The sequence below is a fragment of the Poromitra crassiceps genome (assembly GCF_964638095.1).
Source record: "Poromitra crassiceps genome assembly, chromosome: 18".
Classification (NCBI taxonomy): domain Eukaryota; kingdom Metazoa; phylum Chordata; class Actinopteri; order Beryciformes; family Melamphaidae; genus Poromitra; species Poromitra crassiceps.
This window is the reverse complement of record NC_139636.1, coordinates 25,883,991-25,903,789: the sequence shown is the minus strand read 5'-3', so window position 1 is coordinate 25,903,789 and position 19,799 is coordinate 25,883,991. Positions and strand designations below refer to the sequence as shown.

At 47.5% G+C, this 19,799-nt stretch overlaps 1 protein-coding gene across 1 annotated transcript in view; it reads right to left on the bottom strand.

Annotated features, from left to right (window-relative positions):
• Positions 1-18,584, bottom strand: part of tln2b (talin 2b) — a 72,046-nt gene extending 53,462 nt beyond the window's left edge. The window contains exons 1-11 of the mRNA XM_083654873.1: positions 18,443-18,584; positions 18,256-18,353; positions 17,953-18,082; positions 16,861-17,016; positions 16,221-16,363; positions 6,003-6,130; positions 5,624-5,687; positions 5,353-5,457; positions 2,870-3,025; positions 1,982-2,083; positions 1,792-1,868 (exon numbers count right to left, since the gene is read on the bottom strand). Of these exons, the coding sequence (XP_083510999.1) occupies positions 1,792-1,868; positions 1,982-2,083; positions 2,870-3,025; positions 5,353-5,457; positions 5,624-5,687; positions 6,003-6,130; positions 16,221-16,363; positions 16,861-17,016; positions 17,953-18,082; positions 18,256-18,353; positions 18,443-18,578 (1,295 nt within the window). The 5' untranslated portion in view covers positions 18,579-18,584. The remainder of the gene's footprint in view (positions 1-1,791; positions 1,869-1,981; positions 2,084-2,869; positions 3,026-5,352; positions 5,458-5,623; positions 5,688-6,002; positions 6,131-16,220; positions 16,364-16,860; positions 17,017-17,952; positions 18,083-18,255; positions 18,354-18,442) is intronic.
• Positions 18,585-19,799: the final 1,215 nt, after the last annotated feature.

The window sequence follows — 19,799 nt, the reverse complement described above, 5'->3', positions numbered from 1 at the left end:
CATACGGGAGCTCCCATATCCCATTGTGAGAACCTTATAAAAAATAAAATTGTAGGTTATGTATACAACCACGGTTTTATGAATAAGGTGAGTGAGGTTCTCAGCAGACAACCCTCCTTGCCAGGGTGGGCGAGAAGAATGCTCATCAAGAATGAGAGCAAGCTCGCTCCACCGAGGGAGAAATTGTATTCCTTCAACCCAAAGTACAGGGATTTTGTGTAGAGAAAATAGTGCTTCTGTCTGGGGCCGAGGAGAGCTGGTCCCATTGTGAGAACCTCACTCACGTTATTCATAAAACCTGGGTTATATTCATAACCTTACGTTTTATGGCAAGGCCTATGCTTATATCAACCACCATCACATTTTTGGTCTCTATGATCTGGTCATTGAGAAGGCATTGTGTTCCTCAAATTATTGAGTGACGGTGACCACAAGTGGCTGTGAAGAGGGACAATGTCATTTTGGATCAAAAAGGAAATTCACTATGGGATCTCTCAGAGTTCACTTCAGTAGTTCCTTTTCCGTGATTTGCGGGTTTATCTTTAACTATTAAAATCCAACTTTTACTCATTTACTGTAGATAATAACCGAAAAAATATTGCACAGAAAAATGTCTGTTTTCTTGCCCTGCTCAAACGACAAACTCTATTGGCTAATCATAGCTCGTCTTGAGAGGTAGCAATTATGTTTTTGTGCTGAGAACCACAACACGAGTCAAATGGCCCAAAAACAGCGGGAATATCATGCCCCATTCTGTCACAGAGTGGGTTCACTAAAGAGTCGTGCAGATTTCTAATATCAACACGTCTCCAAGCTCTGTGTGACAGACTGCTGCTCCATCTGCATCACCTTCATTGCCTTAGCTACAAAGCAGCATCAGGAGAGACGGCACCCAACTGGGAGATGACAATTACTGAAGAAAACAGCTTTCCAACAAGATATCTTTACTCATGTATTCCAAACAATATAGCTTTCCTTTGTGAATTAATATGATAATGTAGTAGCTTTAACCTGAGGGTTTGAAACAGAAATTGCACAGGAAAGAACAATTTCTATTCTGGTATATAGTAGACTGGTGTCCGTGTTATTTCAAAATTGTTTGTGTGTTAATTCTAACATCACTCCTCTTGGGGGGCACTATGCTGGGCATGCAGAAATGTAATTATATTCACAATTAAACTGTGAGGTGTCAATTCACATGAGGAATAACTAAGCTGTGCTGCATGAATCTGATTGGTCAGCATACTCTTGTACTTTAGCAGGGCAAAGACCTCGCAGTACCGTAAATTTCGGACTATAAGCCGCGGCTTTTTCCCCGTTTTTTGGCCCTGTGGCTTATATAACGGTGCGGCTTATCTATGGATTTTTTCAAAAAAAAAAAAAAAAAAAAAAAAAAAATCTCTTCTTTAGCACTCTTTCTAACTATAAATCCACTTCTGTTTTAATTTCCTCTCTTGCCCTCTTTTCACCACACCGCGGACACTGTGTGCACTGTAAAAAAAAACACAGGTGGTGTTGTGTTATGTTGTTTTGTTGAAATGTTAATAAATGGGAGCTTCCTCAAACAGCCATCTCTTTCCCGACAATCCCCTCTGTGCATGAACCCTTACATATGGTAATTAAACATTAAAACACAAAAAAAAAAAAAAAAAAAAACATTAAAACACCTGCGGCTTATAGTCCGGTGCGGCTTATATATGTAACAAACAGGCAATTTTGCTGCTGCGGCTTATACTCCGGTGCGGCTTATAGTGCGGAAATTACGGTAGTTAGTACATGAACCCCGCTCACTTCTTAGGGGAGACCGATTCCTCCAGCATGGTGGATTCCTCGTCTCCCTCGAGGCCAAAACGATCCTTACTCTGCTTCTGTAGAGAAGACAAACAACAGAAATCACAGTGAACAATGTCTGCTAGGGAGGGATCATATTCTGCACTCTGTTAATTCACCAAGTGGTTGCATTTGATTCATGATCACTTGCCTTTTTGAGTATGATGTCGATGTATCCAGCAATAAGCTGGGAGATCTGTTCTCCCTCTGTAGTCTGAACCGAGTAGTAACTCTCCTGGTACTCTCCGAAATCCTTTAGAGTGCAGATGAAGACAGAGCAGAGATTCAGGGCAAACCCAAGTGTCCTTCAACTCTCGGTATTCCAACATTCTCCCTTTACGTCCTAACAGGAGCGTTACGGTCTTTTCACACATGAAATATAAAAATGCCTTACTGAGCATGAAGCTTTGCATAAACTATCCTGGCAATCATCATTCATAATATTAATGAAAAGAAAAAGTGTCTGGCTTCCAGGCCGCATCCAACTCCTTCAAAGAGCTGATTAAAAATGAGATGTTCTCGTTTTCAGATTCGCAAAACTACCCACTTCAAAGCATCCTATGGAGAGACGGGTGAAATATTCAGCGCAAATCAATGTTGGCAAATATACCTTCAATTTTTTTTCATTAGCATATTTCATCAATCTTTAAATGGAGTATAAATGGAGTACTGTTTTCCAGGCTTAATAATAAGACAATGTGGGGAGAAAAAAAGGAGAACGCCGTTGACAACAGCTGATATACAAAATTGAGAAAGCCTTCAGATGAATAAAACATCCAAATTCTCCATATTCTTCCCCTGGCCTCTATTGTAAACTGGGAAGAAACAGCAGACTATCATGCAGAAAACAGTCAATATTGTGGTTTGAGGTCTCAGCGATCTTCAGGATGCTGTGTGGGAAAATGAAAATGGGGGAAAGAATACTTGCTACCTCTACGAGACGTGTAAACCTGACTGTGTAGTACAGCACACAGTACAAACAAACACATCAGATTATGAGTCTGAGAATGGGGATTTGTCGGAGAGATGGCCACAGTACCAGGGTGAAGCTCTTGGGGGAGGCAGCCCATCTCTTGACTGTGGTCAGGGGCCACTCCTGCACCACATCCTTCGTCTTCTCCTCCACCCGCATCACCGACTCTTTGGTTATCCCCAGCAGCCGGGGCACCAGCTTATTTTTGCTCTTCATCTTCTCCTGTCGGAGAGCAAAACATCAGACAATGTTTGTGTGGGTGTCAAACGCCTACACAACATGATTCATACAAGGCCTGGATGCAAAACTGCTGTGCGATTCCGCTGGACCGGTGCTGCTTTAACACGCGGGCTGTCTGAGGAACCCAAGCCCCAATAGGAGTAGGAGGAAAGGGTCAGAAGCGAAAGTGACCCTGCAGAGTTCAGCCTTGTTTAAGTGCTGCTCTATTGAGCGTGGGGTCTCCCCAGGCTTTACTCACTGTCAGCGCACCAGCATGACGCTGCTGCAGCCACCTCTCTCTGCCACGCCTGGCTCCAGTGCCCTCTAACTCTCTCTGCCCACACTGACAATCTATTAGGGCTCACTTCAGAGCTTGAGCCTGCACTTGGCCGTCCTCCAGGGGTGCAGAGGACAACACAGAAATGAGCGGTTTGTGGAGACGGGGGGGAGTTGGAAATACCTTGCATGTCTACCCGGACCCATTGTTTTCATCTGTGGGTCAAAACATAGAACTCTGAGAATGGAACAAAAGCCACTAAGTAAAACAACTTGGACACTTCAATGCTCTTAAAACACAAGGACAGATAACATTATCCCAGTAATCGCGATGGCTATGTATAGAGATTTATTCAAAACCTCCATTGTCTTCGGTCACGCTATTTGAGCATCATGGTTATCCGGGTTGTATTCAAGCAGGAAGTTTGATGTTCTATACATCGTTTAACCTTGGTTAAGGTTTGGGGAACATCTGCTGGTGCAGGAATTCACAACAGAAGGGTGGATCAATGTCAGAAATATTTTATTGGCCTGAACAGAGCATCACACACACACAGACCTGCACGCACGGCTGTACACACACACACACACACACACACACACACACACACGCGCACGCACACACACACACACACACACACACACACACACTTAGCATATTTTATTTCCATATCTGTGCAGTCCTCGGAAGCTGTGGTGATTAAAGACTGACAGATGACAGATGGAAGGTTACAACAGACTCTCAGACTGTGCTTCAGCAAAGATGAGTCTATGCTTTTTGTGAGCAGCGAGAGAAGAGTGAATTATTTAACAGTTTCTTGAAATCGCCATCACTACATTTCCACACACACACACACACACACACACACACACACACACACACACACACACACACACACACACACACACACACACACAGAGAGATAATCTTGAGTAATCTTGCAGTCTGCTTTAACTGCTGGGCCAAACATTCCATTTATATAGTCCATTAAGGTCCATAGCAGACAACAGCACTATTCCTCCTTTTCCTACAGGAGCAAATGAGCTGCTGGCTGCCAAACAGCTGTTACAGTAACTTCACTTCACTCCACCGCTCCACTCACCAGACACCAAAGCAGCACAGAAAGCATGGTCGCATTGTGTGCTGCCGCTGCCTGGGTGACGCTCAGTCTTCCACTGTCACTCTGCTGCTTTGTTGCTGTCATGAGAATAGAAATCTTCTGTGGGTTTTCGACATGTTTCCATACGTGTTTGACAGCGTAAATCACAACAGCTCTCTAATGACAGCAGCTGCCATTCATTAGTACCGGAGCACTTAAGAGTCTGTTAGCTGTGACCAGATTACTCATTACACTCAATTGATATTGCTCCGTAATTATTAATTGCAGAAATGATGCGTATTATCTAGTGTGTCGAGCCGAGTGTGTATGATGGATTTGTTTAATGGTCGAGGTTAAATCTCACACCTATAATCGGAGAGGGGGTCCGGCGCACAAGCAAGGCCGGATATTGGCCAAGCTGGGGGGCGAGACCTCGAGGGGAAACCAACGAGGGACAATATCGTGACTCTAAAACTTGACAACGTTTTTCCGGAAGTGCGCACAACTGTCATGGCAGCGACAAAGAGGGAAGGAACAGACACACAGAGAACAGCGCTGCTGTCTATGTGCTGCCGTGGATTAATGATGGACCGTAGAAATGAGCGATGAGGAGAAGGAGGGGAAGGAGGAAGAGGATGAGGCACGGTAGGCTCGAAAGTATTTCGAGTATCTATAACTGTGATCACAAACTTTGACACAACCCATGAATGCTAAGTTCATCTTCAATGCAGAGCGATGAAGGGTGGATGTTGCATCGGGTAACTAACATGGGGAATTGTCACTTTGATTTGATTGCTCACCTGATCAATCAGACTGGGAAGCAGGTGCTTATTTGAGCATTTAGCATCTTTTCCATTAGTTTTACTGGGCTGTCAATTGTATAAATTAGCACCAGCTTATTCACCTTATTCTTGAGTCCTGATTGTGGTGTCTTGCTGTGTTGGAGGAGCTTACCTTCACCAGGAAGAAGGACACTCCGTAGGTCTGGAGGGATCTGGCAAGTTTCACATACTTCACTTTTGCCTCGATCTCTGTCATCTCGCCACAATTCTTATGATCCTGGGCAGAGAAAAACAGTGAGATGCCATTAACATTACACCCAGACACTGCCATCTACATGATGCATTTTGCCAATGCATGTCCAAACAGAGAAGCAATTAACATTTCTTTGGGCAAACATAATACATACATAACATTCTACCAAACAGCGCTGTAATGTACATACTTGGAATATTTTCTTCTCGGACCCTCTCTGCTTGATGTACTCTTTAGGTAGGAACTCCTTCAGGCTATGGAGATAAAGAACATTTTTACAGGGTTACTCTTTTGCGCTGCAGGCATTTCCTTTTCTATGAACATAGTTCCACATATGAGGTCATTCTTGCCCTGGTGCCTACATATCGCACAGCAACTTGTACCAGCTGACATGAAACCCCTGAGCCTTCCAGCAGAGGAAATCCCTGAAGGAACGGCCTGTACCCAACAGTACAAGGAGATAACCGCTGTATACGGATGGCTGTGAAGCGCACATGTGAAAAGCACAGTTGTTTGAGGGATGAGGCTCATGTGGGTGTTAATGCATCTCTCTGATAAGGGCAGCTTACTCCAGGAATCCAGGCTTGTGTTTGTGTTCCACATGGGGTCCGAACTGGATCTGAGCCTGGATCCCCGCGAACTCACAGGCTTTGTCAAAGGAGACAGGATGGGAGCCGTTCAGTATATCATCCCTGGCCTAGAGAGGAGAGGAAAGGAGGACAAGGGGGGAGTCAGTGAGAGACACACAGACGCTCTCACATGCTGATCCAGGAAGAAATCATAGAAAAAAAAATACAAAGAGAATTATCCAGGATTTCACCCAACAGAGCTCCATAATGAGCCCTTCATTTGGTGCTTTGAATGTAGCTTCAGAGAGGGTGTCAAGTAGTAAGTGAATAAGTAAGTGTATTTGCAGAACAAACACATACTGTAACTTAAAGATTCATTCGCACAGGGGAGCCAAATACGATTTGTTAGTGACAATAAAAGCCATTCTCCAAGCTTTCAAACGCAACAGCGTCAACAATTTGTCACCACAGCCCCATTACAGTACATGTTATTAAAATGGAAAAGACATCATACAAATACATCAATTCCCCACAGTATCCCATCTGTATTACGGAACAGCCCTAAAAATATCATTAAGAAATCTCATGACTGAATGATTTTTTGTGTGCGAGTCATAATAATACATACTGGCAATGTGTATTTGGTTTGCTGCTGAACGCCTTCTCAGTCAACACACTCCAGCAGGCTGTCTACATTACATTCACCGTTTAGGAAGCTGGAGGGAAGACGCTTTTGTTGACATCTTTCAAATGGTTGTCAGTATATTGTGTTTTCTCCAGGGGGCAGTCATCTCTCTCCCTCTCTAGTTCACTGCCGCAAAATTAATGGCTCCCAAAAGTGAGCGGCTAGCTGACACGTGAGAAAGGCTCCATCAGAGCTTGTAGCATTAGCATATCAGTGCACAGGCCCAACTCATCCCGTTCTTACATCAACGGCAAACTAATCCGCAGCTTACTGCTGTTATGAGGACAACAATCTCCTCCACTGGCAATCAAGCCCTTTCCCTGGTCCAGTGGTCCCCAAACTGGGGTATGTGTACCTCTAGGGGTACGTTGAGGTACTACAGGGGGTATTTGAGAGAAAGGGGGAAATGTTTATACGTTATATTCTTCAAAAGGTGGGTTATCGTTCAGTCATTGCATCATATGCTATAGTTTTCTCTTGCAGTTTTCTAAGCAGAATGTTGGGGACTTGGATTCAAAAATGAAGACAAAAACGTTTGAGAAGCACCTAGTCTAATCCACAGTGGAGTATCTGTGGTGGTCTGCAAAAACCCTTCACATGGTGGGAATTTGACATTTAAATTTTTTGACATTTCCATGAATTAGAAACTCTCCCCTATATATAACTTTTTGAATGACTGAGATAGCTCTCTCAGATCAAACGTTATGAGTATTTTTATCTGGTATGTGTCTAAAAGGAAAAGGTGAGAAAAATGGCTTTAAACATTCCACAACGTTGTATTTTCTACAGTGGCATTCCACCAAAACCATAACAATAAATACTTTCCCTTTTGTTTTATGAAAATAATTATTCACCATGATGTACTACAGAGATGAAAGTAACCAAATCACTCAAAATCACTCAAAATACCTGCAACACTCATGTTCAACCTTCTCTGGCTCATTACCAACAATGTGCAGCAGCGACGTGTGAAGGCCTCCACACACATAATAAGCTCTTACTGAACACAAGAAGGCACTCAACGTTGGCCCTGACGCATACAGTACAATTCAAATTCTTTCTCTTGATGCACACCACTCTGTGCCAGCCGTACTGCACTTTTGAGCAATAAGATGGTAGAAATGACAGGGAAACTATTTTACCAGTGGACCACCCATATTCAGAAAAGTCTTTAGGTTTCAAACTGTGATAGGGCAGACATTTCGTTTCGTTTATTCGGATCCCCATTAGCTGCCACTGACGTAGCAGCTACTCTTCCTGGGCTCCACATGCATTCTCCCGTACACAGAGAGAAAGAGAACTATAGGGACCAGTCTTCAGCCTGAATTTCCTCACTGCTTAGCTACATTATTCACATGACATTACTATTCCTGGAGTTCTTGGAGTGAATTTGGCAGCGACTCGATCATTTGAAGTCAATAAGCAAAGCTCTGAATAATGAGAAGTCCTGCAGGTACAAGCCGTGGTTTCTGTGTGGAAGACGTCTGGCGGGAGGATCATTTTACCATTGTTGCCCATGGAGAAGAAAGTGAGGCAAGACGCTGAATCTCCCCTAGTGGACGAGGCCAGCGACACAGGCGCTGGTTCTAGGACATTGTAATGGAGCTGCACAAGTGGAAGTGAACCACAAGACATCAGAAGCAGTGACACGTATACAGCACCAGTCCACCATGCCCTAGCTGAGCTCAGGGTGTAACACGGCCTTCAAAATAAATGCTGACATAGGATACACTAAAGCAACTAAATGCAGGCTGTGTTCGATCAACAGGCTGGCTAATAAATCACTGAGCAAATGAATAATACAGATCCTCACGACCTGCACAACACACAAGCTTCTTCTGGAAGCAAAGTGTAAATATTGCAGCATGAGAGGGATCATCCTGCTGCTGGCTCAGGTGGCTATGGCTCATGCTATACCAGCAATGTCCTGGCTTCAAAGCCATAATAGACCTTATTCACATGGCATCTCCCCTTTTGCCTGTTCCTCTTTAATGTCAATATTCCAATAAAGCAAAAAAATGCAAGGAGACTTTTTTCCTTTTTCTCCCCAATGGCACTTGGCCAATTCCCTGTCCTGGTCGATGCTCCGCCCCCTCTGCCGATGTGGGGAGAGCCGTAGAGACTAGCACATGCTTCCTCTGATAGATGTGCAGGTTGCCAGCCAGCTCTTTTCACCTGAGAGCAAGTTTTTCACCAGCAGCACGTAGCGTGTGGGAGGATCACGCTATCCCCCCCCCCAAACAGGCACCCCTTAATAAGATTTTGTCCCAGGGACCCCCCCCCCCCCATCTAATACGATTTCTGCTTGTAGATGTTTTATTACAGAAAGTGTATGAAACCCATGACCAAAATAGTCATACATTTTGTCATTGTGTTACTTATGGATGGAATTATAGTGAAAATAAACTATCCTCCTTTTTCCTGGGGACCCCTTCAAGGACCCCTGGACCCCACTCTGAAACCATTGCTCTATGCTGAATGATGAACATCGGGTTATGTATATTTTGTTTTGTTTTGTTTTTCTAAAGAGGATGAGGAGCTCATCCTTGCTTTGGACCATTCTGTCTCTTAGTAGGTGATATAGAATGGAACTTTCACCACTCCTCATCCCGCTATAATGATTCAAAGAGTGTCTCTAGCCAAAATGAGACCGGTGAGCAGACATTTAAAATAATAGAAGCAGGAGTCCAGGAAGTGTCTTATAAAAGTGTATTTAACCCATTGATACCTGATGCAGCATTTGCGTGTATATCCCTCATTTGTGTGCGTATCCCTTTAAGACCGCGAACCGCGTTGCCGCGGTTCGCGGTCTTAGAGGGATACACACACAAATGCTGCATCAGGTATCAATGGGTTAATAAAGCCATTACAAATCTCCTTTAGAGAAGGACTGCAAACAGGAATATGGCTGGTGTCAGAAGTGGGATCCAATGGGGTTTTCCCGCACAGTACACTTTTATAAAGACACTTCCTCGACTCTTGGTTTCAATTCATTTGGTTTATATTAGCTGTTATAATGATCATATAGCGGATGAGGAGTGGTAATAACAGCAGGCCTACATGTAATAAATACACATCATCAAGAACAGTGTGCAAAAGCACATGAGTGCCATGCACAGGGCGATGCTCTTGCTGTGGAGGTTTATCCATGTTCTGAGCAGAGATACACGACAGAAAGGGAGTGGCTGTGTAGTAAAAGAGATTAGTCTGTTGCTGGCAGAGCTTCCACTGTGTGTGTGTGTGTGTGTGTGTGTGTGTGTGTGTGTGTGTGTGTGTGTGTGTGTGTGTGCACGCGTGTGTATGTGTGTGTGTGTGTGTGTGTGTGTGTGTGTGTGCGTGTGCTGTGCGGGGTTGAAATCATGGAAGCTTCACATCATCCATAAACATTTGAGCTCATCACTAGGATGCTCTCGCAAAGAAATGCCAGCAACAACACCATAATCGGTCAAATCTGAGCTAACCTACTAAGTCAGTCATGGAGCCTGCGAGGGGTTACAGGGTTGGGGTTGTGAAAGGAGAGCGTGTGTCTGTGCCGTCGACGTGCCTCACAGTGAGTGAGAGAAGTCAGTGCCTCACAGTGAGTGAGAGAAGTCAGTGCCTCACAGTGAGTGAGAGAAGTCAGTGCCTCACAGTGAGTGAGAGAAGTCAGTGCCTCACAGTGAGTGAGAGAAGTCAGTGCCTCACAGTGAGTGAGAGAAGTCAGTGCCTCACAGTGAGTGAGAGACGTCAGTGCCTCACAGTGAGTGAGAGAAGTCAGGGGGCCAATGTGAAGCCTGGGGTGTGTCTGTCTGTGTTCTATCTCTCTTCTGCCTCTGTCGGCCCTTTTTTAACACTGTGACAAATTAGATCCACTGCCATGTGAAGAGGCTCTGCCCGAGTAACAATCTGAGCATGAGAGCGAGACAGAGACAGAGAGAGAGACAGAGAGAGAGAGAGAGAGAGAGAGACACACACACACACACACACACACACACACACACACACACACACACAGAGGCAGAGGCAGAGAGAGAGAACGAGATGGATGGGGAAGGGCAACGGAGAAGGAAAAAGGAGGCGGGGGAGGGTTGTTATTGTGAAAGGAAATAGTGTGTGTTGTGGGGAGAGCATGATATGCACTGTACTATAATATGTGCTGGGGCAGGAGGGGTGGGGACCTGAGCGATGATGTCACAGTGTGTGGGGGAGGAGGGGTGGGGACCTGAGCGATGATGTCACAGTGTGTGGGGGAGGAGGGGTGGGGACCTGAGCGATGATGTCACAGTGTGTGGGGGAGCAGGGGTGGGGACCGGAGTGATGATGTCACAGTGTGTGGGGGAGGAGGGGTGGGGACCTGAGCGATGATGTCACAGTGTGTGGGGGAGGAGGGGTGGGGACCTGAGCGATGATGTCACAGTGTGTGGGGGAGGAGGGGTGGGGACGTGAGCGATGATGTCACAGTGTGTGGGGGAGGAGGGGTGGGGACCTGAGCGATGATGTCACAGTGTGTGGGGGAGGAGGGGTGGGGACCTGAGAGATGATGTCACAGTGTGTGGGGGAGGAGGGGTGGGGACGTGAGCGATGATGTCACAGTGTGTGGGGGAGGAGGGGTGGGGACCTGAGTGATGATGTCACAGTGTGTGGGGGAGCAGGGGTGGGGACCTGAGCGATGATGTCACAGTGTGTGGGGGAGGAGGGGTGGGGACGTGAGCGATGATGTCACAGTGTGTGGGGGAGCAGGGGTGGGGACCTGAGTGATGATGTCACAGTGTGTGGGGGAGGAGGGGTGGGGACCTGAGCGATGATGTCACAGTGTGTGTGAGATCGAGGAGGGAGTGAAGACAGGCGGGAAGGAAAAGGAGGGCAAGAGCGAGAGAGCTACAAACAGAAACAGACAGATCAGAGAGGGAAGAGAGCAGAGTCATCTCTGGGTGGATGTCTGCTATGGACATATTCAGGAACTTCCAGAGTGGCTACTTTCAAGCTGGGCTTGAAAAGATGAAATTGAATATGAATGACTGCACATATGTCAGCTTTTTTATTTTCGTGTGGGGCGTGCATGCAACATGATTCGTTTTTTGGAACAATTTATGTTGTCTCCCTCTATCTATGTGTGCAGGTACTCCACACCCTGCTCTGTTAGTCCAGGTACCCCACACCCTGCTCTGTTAGTCCAGGTACCCCACACCCTGCTCTGTGAGTCCAGGTAATCTACACCCTGCTCTGTGAGTCCAGCTACTCCACACCCTGCTCTATGAGTCCAGCTACTCCACACCCTGCTCTATGAGTCCAGGTACTCCACACCCTGCTCTGTGAGTCCAGGTACTCTACACCCTGCTCTGTGAGTCCAGGTACTCCACACCCTGCTCTATGAGTCCAGCTACTCCACACCCTGCTCTGTGAGTCCAGCTACTCCACACCCTGCTCTGTGAGTCCAGCTACTCCACACCCTGCTCTGTGAGTCCAGCTACTCCACACCCTGCTCTGTGAGTCCAGCTACTCCACACCCTGCTCTGTGAGTCCAGCTACTCCACACCCTGCTCTGTGAGTCCAGCTACTCCACACCCTGCTCTGTGAGTCCAGCTACTCCACACCCTGCTCTGTGAGTCCAGGTACTCCACACCCTGCTCTGTGAGTCCAGGTACTCCACACCCTGCTCTATGAGTCCAGGTACTCTACACCCTGCTCTGTGAGTCCAGGTACTCTACACCCTGCTCTGTGAGTCCAGGTACTCCACACCCTGCTCTATGAGTCCAGCTACTCCACACCCTGCTCTGTGAGTCCAGCTACTCCACACCCTGCTCTGTGAGTCCAGCTACTCCACACCCTGCTCTGTGAGTCCAGCTACTCCACACCCTGCTCTGTGAGTCCAGCTACTCCACACCCTGCTCTGTGAGTCCAGCTACTCCACACCCTGCTCTGTGAGTCCAGCTACTCCACACCCTGCTCTGTGAGTCCAGGTACTCCACACCCTGCTCTGTGAGTCCAGGTACTCCACACCCTGCTCTGTGAGTCCAGGTACTCCACACCCTGCTCTATGAGTCCAGGTACTCCACACCCTGACTTGTTAGTCCAGGTACTCCACACCCTGCCCTATGAGTCCAGGTACTCCACACCCTGACTTGTTAGTCCAGGTACTCCACACCCTGCTCTATGAGTCCAGGTACTCCACACCCTGACTTGTTAGTCCAGGTACTCCACACCCTGCTCTGTTAGTCCAGCTACTCCACACCCTGCTCTGTTAGTCCAGCTACTCCACACCCTGCTCTGTGAGTCCAGCTACTCCACACCCTGCTCTGTGAGTCCAGGTACTCCACACCCTGCTCTATGAGTCCAGGTACTCCACACCCTGCTCTGTGAGTCCAGGTACTCCACACCCTGCTCTATGAGTCCAGGTACTCCACACCCTGACTTGTTAGTCCAGGTACTCCACACCCTGCTCTGTGAGTCTAGGTACTCCACACCCTGCTCTATGAGTCCAGGTACTCCACACCCTGCTCTGTGAGTCCAGGTACTCCACACCCTGCTCTGAGTCCAGGTACTCCACACCCTGCTCTGAGTCCAGGTACTCCACACCCTGCTCTGAGTCCAGGTACTCCACACCCTGCCCTATGAGTCCAGGTACTCCACACCCTGCTCTATGAGTCCAGGTACTCCACACCCTGCTCTGTGAGTCCAGGTACTCCACACCCTGCTCTGTGAGTCCAGCTACTCCACACCCTGCTCTGTGAGTCCAGGTACTCCACACCCTGCCCTATGAGTCCAGGTACTCCACACCCTGCTCTGTGAGTCCAGGTACTCCACACCCTGCTCTATGAGTCCAGGTACTCCACACCCTGCTCTGTGAGTCCAGGTACTCCACACCCTGCCCTATGAGTCCAGGTACTCCACACCCTGCTCTGTGAGTCCAGGTACTCCACACCCTGCTCTATGAGTCCAGGTACTCCACACCCTGCTCTATGAGTCCAGGTACTCCACACCCTGCTCTGTGAGTCCAGGTACTCCACACCCTGCTCTGTGAGTCCAGGTACTCCACACCCTGCTCTATGAGTCCAGCTACTCCACACCCTGCCCTATGAGTCCAGGTACTCCACACCCTGCTCTATGAGTCCAGGTACTCCACACCCTGCTCTATGAGTCCAGGTACTCCACACCCTGCTCTATGAGTCCAGGTACTCCACACCCTGCCCTATGAGTCCAGGTACTCCACACCCTGCTCTATGAGTCCAGGTACTCCACACCCTGCCCTATGAGTCCAGGTACTCCACACCCTGCTCTGTGAGTCCAGGTACTCCACACCCTGCTCTGTGAGTCCAGCTACTCCACACCCTGCTCTGTGAGTCCAGGTACTCTATACCCTGCTCTGTGAGTCCAGGTACTCTATACCCTGCTCTATGAGTCCAGGTACTCTATACCCTGCTCTGTGAGTCCAGGTACTCTATACCCTGCTCTATGAGTCCAGGTACTCTATACCCTGCTCTGTGAGTCCAGGTACTCTATACCCTGCTCTATGAGTCCAGGTACTCCACACCCTGCACCTATGAGTCCAGGTACTCCACACCCTGCTGTGTGAGTCCAGGGGTCAACATCTGAGTAGTGTGGTGCCGACCTAGCTGACCCCCCAGGGGAGCCCCCGGTGCCAGCAGCTCTCTCTTGCTTTACAACGCTGGTAGAACCAGCGCTGCCAACCACACACACACAGACATGCATGCACGCACACACACACACACACACACACACACACACACACACACACACACACACACACACACACGCACACACACACGCACAGACACATATACACGGGTTTCCATCCAAATGTATCGCAGATTTTAACTGAATTTTCTGAAAATCAGCAAAAGAAAAAGATAAGATACCCAAAATGACACCAGAGAAAGCAGAGCAGCAAACACAGGCAGCCTCGCCCAGACGTGCGTGCTGCCTGCCTGGCTCTTCAAAAGCAAATCAAACCTGTCTGGACTGCATCTGAGCCAACCACCATTCACAATCTGTCCAGACCTGGACAAAAGCTGGCTGAGAGCTACAATACAGAGGATGAATGGTTATGGAGTCTAATTAGAATGTCTCATCCTATCTTTTGTTAAATGAATTTCAATATTTCAATCATTGGAACAATTCTGTCATGGTGGGCTATGGAGTGCTCTCCCAGCATAAAGAGATCGGCTCCGGCTCTAGATTTGTGTTGCATGTCATCTTCTATCTCCTCTGCGTTTCCTCATTCACAACTGCTATCCACACAAACAAACCACTGATTTTAAATGGACCTCTTGTTCACAAAACAAACATTTGCGAGAAGATGCAATCCAAGTTGCACCAAACCAGAGCTCAATCTAGCTAGGCTGAAGACAGTATACTGTGGCAAATATAGATCAGTCATCAGTATTGATCTATGAGGGATAATTATCAGGAAGCTTGATCGTCTGCATGATAGAGAGTGAGAGAGAGAGAGTGAGAGAGAGAGAGAGCGAGAGAGAGTGAGAGAGAGAGAGAGAGTGAGAGAGAGAGAGAGAGCGAGAGAGAGAGAGAGAGCGAGAGAGAGTGAGAGAGAGTATTTTATTTATCCCCGGAGGGAAATTCTGCCGTTACAGCAGCAGCAACATCAATGACAGTAAACACAACATAACGTATATCAAAAACACACACAAGGTAGGTGTCGGTGAGAATATATACATACTTTAAAACAATATATACATATTTTACATGGCTACTATAATAAGGCTCTTGCACTGTGGTGGTAACCGTCCACTGTGGTGCATATTATATTCTATAATACTATTATTACCATGACTGTACAAGTACAAAATATAAAATGTGCTACAGTATGTGGACAAAGGTGTACAGTGTGCAATGTGCATTAGCAAATGACAGTTTAATAGTGACTTTATAGGAGGGGAGGAGAAGGAGGGAGAGAAGGATTCTCCTCTCTCTGCACGTTATTGTATAATGGTTATGGCGGTGGGCAGGAACGACCTCCTATAACGGTCTTTACTGCAGGGGAGCTGATGGAGCCTCTGACTGAAAACACTCTGTTGTCCAGCCAGTAGGTTGTGTAGGGGGTCTGTTGTGTCATCCATTATTTTGAGCACTTTGTGCAACATCCTTCTCTCCACAACCACCTCCAGGGGCTCCAGAGTGGTCCCCAGCACAGAGCCAGCTCTCTCCAGAGTGGTCCCCAGCACAGAGCCACCTCCAGGGGCTCCAGAGTGGTCCCCAGCACAGAGCCACCTCCAGGGGCTCCAGAGTGGTCCCCAGCACAGAGCCAGCTCTCTCCAGAGTGGTCCCCAGCACAGAGCCACCTCCAGGGGCTCCAGAGTGGTCCCCAGCACAGAGCCACCTCCAGGGGTTCCAGAGTGGTCCCCAGCACAGAGCCACCTCTCTTTATCAGTTTGTTCAGTGAGTCGCCGGCTCTCATGCTGCTGCCCCAACAAGTGGCTGCAAAGAGGATTGCACTTGCTGCACAGTGAACACATTGAAGGATGTGTTCAGGAGTGTGTGTCCGTGCATATGCACATGCATGTGATGAATAGCCTTACCTGAACATAGAGCAGGTTGAGCTGGACAGGGTCCCGTGAGTCGACGTTCTGGTCCGAATAGAAGAACTTGCGCCTGAGGAGCAGAGTCTCGCTCTCCTCCACTCCTTGCTCTCTGAATGTCCTGCTGTGGTCCAGCCAGTTCACTATCACATCAATATACATACTCGTTACCATACCTACTGAAATGAATTGACACTCACTTGATAAAGATTTTACTAGAAGAGGATACTGATGGCAAAATTAGAAAAGGCAGACATATTGACTTAGAACGGCAATCTAACAAATTAATTGCAGGCAAGTGAACGTCTTGACGGGGGCAAAAAGACTATCATCATTCGCATTATTTTCTGCTGAGAAGAAAGCTAGTTTTCAGCCAAAGTTGGAGGGTGATTTATATATTCACACATTTCAGAATTGAATTGGTGTCCTCTGGGCAAACAATAATAGTGTTAATTTCATTAAACTTTGATACGTCCATGCTATACTGTATATTAGACATGAGTGATGAAGCACACGTTCAGATGAGGGGTGGAGTCCGGGGTTGAGTCCGATTAATTCGTGTAAAAATAGGAAGGGTGTACGACTATCAAGATATCGACGACACTTCTGGCCGTTTTGGGAAACCCGCTCTCAAACTCACAGTCATCATCTGTGTGGAGTTTGGCTTTCAGCTTTTCCATCTTCCTCTCGTCTCGCATCTGCAGGGTTCTGTCTTTCTTCAGCGTCCCCGTCCCATCCTCCTTCTTGTCCTCCGTCGTCTCCTGAATGAGGGAGTACTCCTCGTAGTTGGTGATTCCTGCCAACGGGGGAGGAGAGGTGCTTAGGACCAGTGTGATAACCAGTACCATGATGGAGACACTCTCCTGCTCTCTTGCACTTTTCTTGATCTCTCTCTCTCTCTCTCTCTCTCTCTCTCTCTCTCTCTCTCTCTCTCTCTCTCTCTCTCTCTCTCTCTCTCTCTCTCTCTCTCTCTCTCTTCTCTCTCTCCTCTCTCTCCTCTCTCTCTCCTCTCTCTCTCCTCTCTCTCTCCTCTCTCTCTCTCTCTCTCTCTCTCTCTCGAAAGCCCTATCGAGGAAAGCTGGAGCAGGGCCAGCAAACTCTAATGGGAGCTGAGGAGAAGAAGCCAAGAAGAAAGACCTACTCTAAACAGTGGCAAATAAAGAGATCTTCCAGACACATGTCCCTCTCCTCCCCACCCACTTGAGCTTGATTGTGGCACAGTTATAATGGTTCTACACGGCTTTAGGTAACAGCAGTGAGGCAGGCGAGGAGCATGGCACTGTCTGGGCCTTCAGCAGTGAGGCAGGCGAGGAGCATGGCACTGTCTGGGCCTTAGGTAACAGCAGTGAGGCAGGCGAGGAGCATGGCACTGTCTGGGCCTTCAGCAGTGAGGCAGGCGAGGAGCATGGCACTGTCTGGGCCTTCAACAAGAACACTTCATCATTTAGCAGGAACAAGCTTGATCAATCATGTGCATTGTGGCTTTCAACAAAAAGTGATTAGGACTTGATCAAGCGTACAGAAATGCTCCAAAGTACTTAACAGACGCCTTTTTGTTCTCACAGGAACTTATGTCATAATAACACAGCAACACTTTTACCTCCATATGTAGCGGGTTACTGGATATATGCCTGGGACTAAAAATAAGACGGAGGATGAATAATTCACGCCTGGGAGAGATGGTGATTCACATCAGCTGTAGAGGTGGGTAGTGGTACTGTATATCACTAACCTATTCGACTGCATATGGTCACAAGCAGCTCTCCCACTGTTTTCGAGTCGTCCACCATGATGGTTTTAACCGCACCGTCCAACATCTTGATCTTTTGCGGCCTCTGTTTCTTCTTGTACTCCAGGACATCCTGAGGAACGAGAGGGAGCATGGTGACGACGACTACAACGACTACAACGACTACAACGACTACAACGACGACAACAACAACAACAACAACAACAACACTACTGAATGATCGTGAGTAAAGGGGTGACAATAAGTGACACTGACAGTTGTCTTCCATAGATTCCTTCATCTTACCCCATTTCGCAGCATGTAGTAATCCAAGGTTCGACCCGACTCCAGCCAGATTCCTTTCCTGGGATCATCGTCAGACAGGAACAGGCCGTAATCTGAGGCTGCGACACAGAGAGAGTCAGAACATGCAAATGTAGCTGCTGCCTGAGTGTTGCCATAATGTAAAGTAGCTGTGTCGGTCATGTGCTACCTTGTCCGGTCTGGGCCTCTGGGACTCTCTCTCTGACGATCCTGCAGGCGTCGTACACGGGCGTGCACGGCTCAAACTGCATGGTCTTCACCACGTTGCACTGGCGGACGCAGATTTTCAGCGACAGGGCCACCATCTTGGCGGGTGGTATAACGGCCTCACCAACCTTCACACCTGGAAAACACAACGGGGACACAGCGACGGTTTAGAGTGTAAACTCACACGACTTGCCAAGAGCAGAAATTGACCATCTGCACTCTGCTTGGTATCAACAGGCGGAGATTATTATTCAAATTTGCTCCTCGCATGGCAAACAGGGTGAGGAGGGGTATAATACAACACCACAGGGTACAAAATAAATCATCACAATTTACCTCCTCGGGGACATTTCTACATGCGACACTGAATGTGCCCTGCAGGGCGCCACCACTGCCTTCAATCCCCCACCCCTGTCCTCATATTAAAAGGTTAGGTGTATGTACTGTACTGTACTGTATGAGGAAGTGCTAGCGGATACCCGTGTGTTTAGCATTAGCTGAACCAAGGTGAGCAATGTCACCTTTCAGCTGAGAAGGGGGAAAAGAGCACATGTCTCTCTCTCTCTCTCTCTCTAAGCAGCGAGAATACCAGGAGCCAAGTCACAACAGTGAAAATGACATTGCACCGCCGCATCATTATGCACGCTTTTCCCTGGCTCCCGTAAAGTCAGGCCCTGCCAGGAGCAGACTGCACTCTGTGACAAATCACTGGCTGTTTGTCACATACTGCAATTACCTGCTCCTGCTACTGTAGGCTGAATCAATTCAGACACTCTGAAATCCTCAAATCTACCAAGAAGAAGAAAACGAGACCTATACTGCAGTGCCACGGCTGGCTGTCTCGACTTTCTGCTCCTTGGCATGGCCAGGGAGAGAGAGGCACGGCACGCACGCTGCAAAGTGTTCCAAATAAGGCCATCTATACCAGAGGGACTGCCGGGCCCTTTAATTAAAGATATTATACAGACCTCAAGTCCTGAGTCCCACTCCCTCCCAACTACTTTGTATTTTCTTTTACCACAGAAATATTTCTGGTAACTCATTCAAAGCCGATCCATCTCGTTTCTTTGCCTCTAGTTTGACTCGCTCACCCTGAAACTAGAGGAGGTACCTCGAGAATGTTACCGCCTGTCTTTATGGTGCTGTACATTTATGACGGTGTAGCCTGATGTTTTCTATGGTACTCATTGGTATGGTACAGTAGTAGTATATATAATTGGCTGTTGTTACTCTGAATTGGGCCTGAATGCTCACCTTGGATTATGGCACAAGGGATACTAACATGCTGTGTGTGTATTGATCAATGCTGCCAAAAAATG